At 43.9% G+C, this 3,067-nt stretch overlaps 1 protein-coding gene across 1 annotated transcript in view; it reads right to left on the bottom strand.

Moving 5' to 3' along the window:
- Positions 1 to 3,067, bottom strand: part of adat1 (adenosine deaminase tRNA specific 1) — an 11,849-nt gene that overhangs the window by 6,290 nt on the left and 2,492 nt on the right. The window contains exons 5-7 of the mRNA XM_020587673.1: positions 1,861 to 2,494; positions 1,199 to 1,344; positions 1 to 84 (exon numbers count right to left, since the gene is read on the bottom strand). The exon at positions 1 to 84 is cut by the window's left edge and continues 12 nt beyond it. Coding sequence (XP_020443329.1) covers positions 1 to 84; positions 1,199 to 1,344; positions 1,861 to 2,494 — 864 coding nt within the window. The remainder of the gene's footprint in view (positions 85 to 1,198; positions 1,345 to 1,860; positions 2,495 to 3,067) is intronic.

Genomic DNA, 3,067 nt, shown 5'->3' on the forward strand with positions numbered 1-3,067 from the left:
CTAAGGCCTTCTTGATGACTCCATGTTTGTAGCCATTGGCAGTGACATCTAGTGGTTGTTCAGTCACATTACACCAACTGATGGCTGCAACACATGGACATGTAAGATTGTATTTAGACTAGATTAGATTCAACTTTATTGTCACTACACATGTACAAGTACAAGGCAACAAAATACAGTTTAGCATCTAACCAGAAGTTCAATAACAGCAGTGCAGAGTATCTACAGTCTGTACAGTCAGAACTAGTTTACTGATAGATATGTGCAATTTATAGTTACAGTAAGACATGTAGGGTAATGTACGATATACAAAAGACTGGATTTAAATTACAGTAATAGATAAGGTAAGCTTATAGAACATTAGTGCGATGGGATGAAATAAATGAAACAGTGCAGAATAAGATAAATTACATGAGTGAACAGTTCAATGGATGTAAATAATGTAAAGATAAATATAGAGATAAATATACAGTATCTGCATATGAACAGTGTGCATATGAATACAGGGCAGTATTCTGTGAGTATGAGCAAATTAACAGATCACTTCAGTGTTACAGGTAACAGAAGAGTATTGTATTAGTCCCAGGAGGAGAGATGAGAAGGGTGAGGTGTATGTAGTGTAGTTTACTATAGAGACTAAATAAAACTGCTCTCACTGAACTCCTAACTCAAAACTGTTGTAGAACCCTTGGAAAGACGCTGACACATTAATGTCAAACAACTAAAACTGCACATGGGACAGAGCCATCATTTATGTGATTAGCAGCACCTGTGCTTTTGTTGCTGTGAAAAAGGGCTGCACTAACCGAGAGGGTGCATTAAAACACTGTCATGAAAACAGTAAGAGTCCACACCCTACCAAAGAGATGGTGGAGAAAGGGGGAGCATACTTAAAGGCTTTCTGACTCTGGAACTTAACATCTGTTGAACATTGAGAGAAGGCAGGCCATACTGGTGTGTAATACTACATCCATGAAATTTAGGTTTAAGTGTCTTGACCGACCTGAGGTGTCCACATGTGGAGCTTCCACATTATTTAGCACAAAGTCAGATACAGTAAAGATTTCAACAGAATCAGAGCTTCCCTGACATGGAACAAGCCAGAAAATGGTAACTACTGTAACATCAGTTTAATATGAATGCAGCGCTAGTGTTTGCTTTGGTCACTCAGACCACAACGTGTGTGCAAGGGCACTACCTGCCCCACATGGGGAGATGCATCCCTGTCTGGCCTGGTGTCTGAGCTCAGTCTGGGCCTGGCTGAAGGGAAACTCCAGCCTGGACTGGAGCAGCAGTGGGGGGGACACAGAGAAACCAGCAGGGAGGTGTGATACATGGGAGCACCTGGGGAGTACAGGAGGATGACAAGTAAGAAGGTGCTCTGACATTACACTGTTAGAAATAAGAGAAGTTACCGCGAGGAGAAGCCCAGGTGTGACTGCCAACACTAATGACAGCTCTGTTTCATGGGCCTTACCAGGGATGCAGTGTGCACAACTGGCCCTGAGACTTGTAGACCTCATTAGTGCTGTTCACGCTTCACAAGCGCTTGCTCAAAGTTCAGTTCACACACAGCGAATAATCTAGTTTGTGTTCATAGCTCACCATTTTGAATTCTGAAATAAGTTCACATTAATGTACTGTTTTAACTGTTTAAACAAGCTGCTCTGACCAGTAGAAAACATTTCTCCAGTAGAGCCTCCTCCTAACCATCCGTCCTCAGCCCCCTGTAGCTGCAATGCCTGAACCCCCCCCCCTTTTTTTTCTTTGACCCCTCGCGTGTGAATGTCACCTGTGAAATAACAAAATAACAGAGATTTAATGTACAGTAATATTAAATTGTTCTGCATTATTCCTCACCTTGTGACCAAAGCTCTCTGCATGGCCTCTTTGCTGTACGGGCACTTCCCCACCACTACAGTGCTGAAATACAATGCCTCCTGTAGGTAATGGGACAGCAATGCACCCTGGAAGCCCAGGACTGCCCAGCGGGCCAGCTTGTCACTGCAGGACAGGGACAGAGTTGGCTCTCCTCGCCCGGGCTTCACACGAAGCACCCCTGTGCTGTGATAACCTGCCCCAGATTGCAGGGGGTCAGCTGGGCCACCTGGGACACACTTGGCCCCAGTTCTGTGAATGTCCTGTATCTGTAGATGCACTCCATCTCTGTCAGAGGGGCCTTTAGCTTTTATCTCTATCTGTGTTGAAACCTGTGAAACTATTTCCACAGGTGTTTTTGTCTGTGGCGGACCTTCACTTTTAGATGAATCTGAAGGACATGGTTGTACTGTGTCTCCTCTGTCCTCCAGCTTTTCCTCTGCTGGCCCCTGTTCCACCAGACAGGCCAGCTTAGTGTTCTGCCCTTCGCTCAGTTCCTCAGCTTTCCGCTTCCGATCTCCCCCAACGTCAGTCCCTTCGTGCTCCTTTACAGATGTGACAGGGGGGCAGGGCTGAGGCTGGCTGTCAGTCATGGGGATGATGGAGGCGTCACCGCCTGGTAGTACACAAGACGTTACAGGAATAACCAAACATATGACTTAAATAAATATGTCTAAGTCTCAGCACATAAACATATAGCTTCATTTCTGTCCTGTAGATCATCTCACATACAGTGCGTACGGAAAGTATTCAGACCCCCTTAAATTTTTCATTCTTTGTTATATTGCAGCCATATGCTAAAATCATTTAAGTTCATTTTTTTTCCTCATTAATGTACACACAGCACCCCATATTGACAGAAAAACACAGAATTTTTGAAATTTTTGCAGATTTATTAAAAAAGAAAAACTGAAATATCACATGGTCATAAGTATTCAGACCCTTTGCTGTGACACTCATATATTTAACTTAGGTGCTGTCCATTTCTTCTGATCATCCCTGAGATGGTTCTACACCTTCATTTGAGTCCAGCTGTGTTTGATTATACTGATTGACCGTGATTAGGAAAGCCACCCACCTGTCTATATAAGACCCTACAGCTCACACTGCATGTCAGAGCAAATGAGAATCATGAGGTCAAAGGAACTGCCTGAAGAGCTCAGAGACAGAACTGTGGCAAGGCACAGAT

The sequence above is a fragment of the Monopterus albus genome, unplaced genomic scaffold (assembly GCF_001952655.1).
Source record: "Monopterus albus unplaced genomic scaffold, M_albus_1.0 scaffold471.1, whole genome shotgun sequence".
NCBI lineage: Eukaryota > Metazoa > Chordata > Actinopteri > Synbranchiformes > Synbranchidae > Monopterus > Monopterus albus.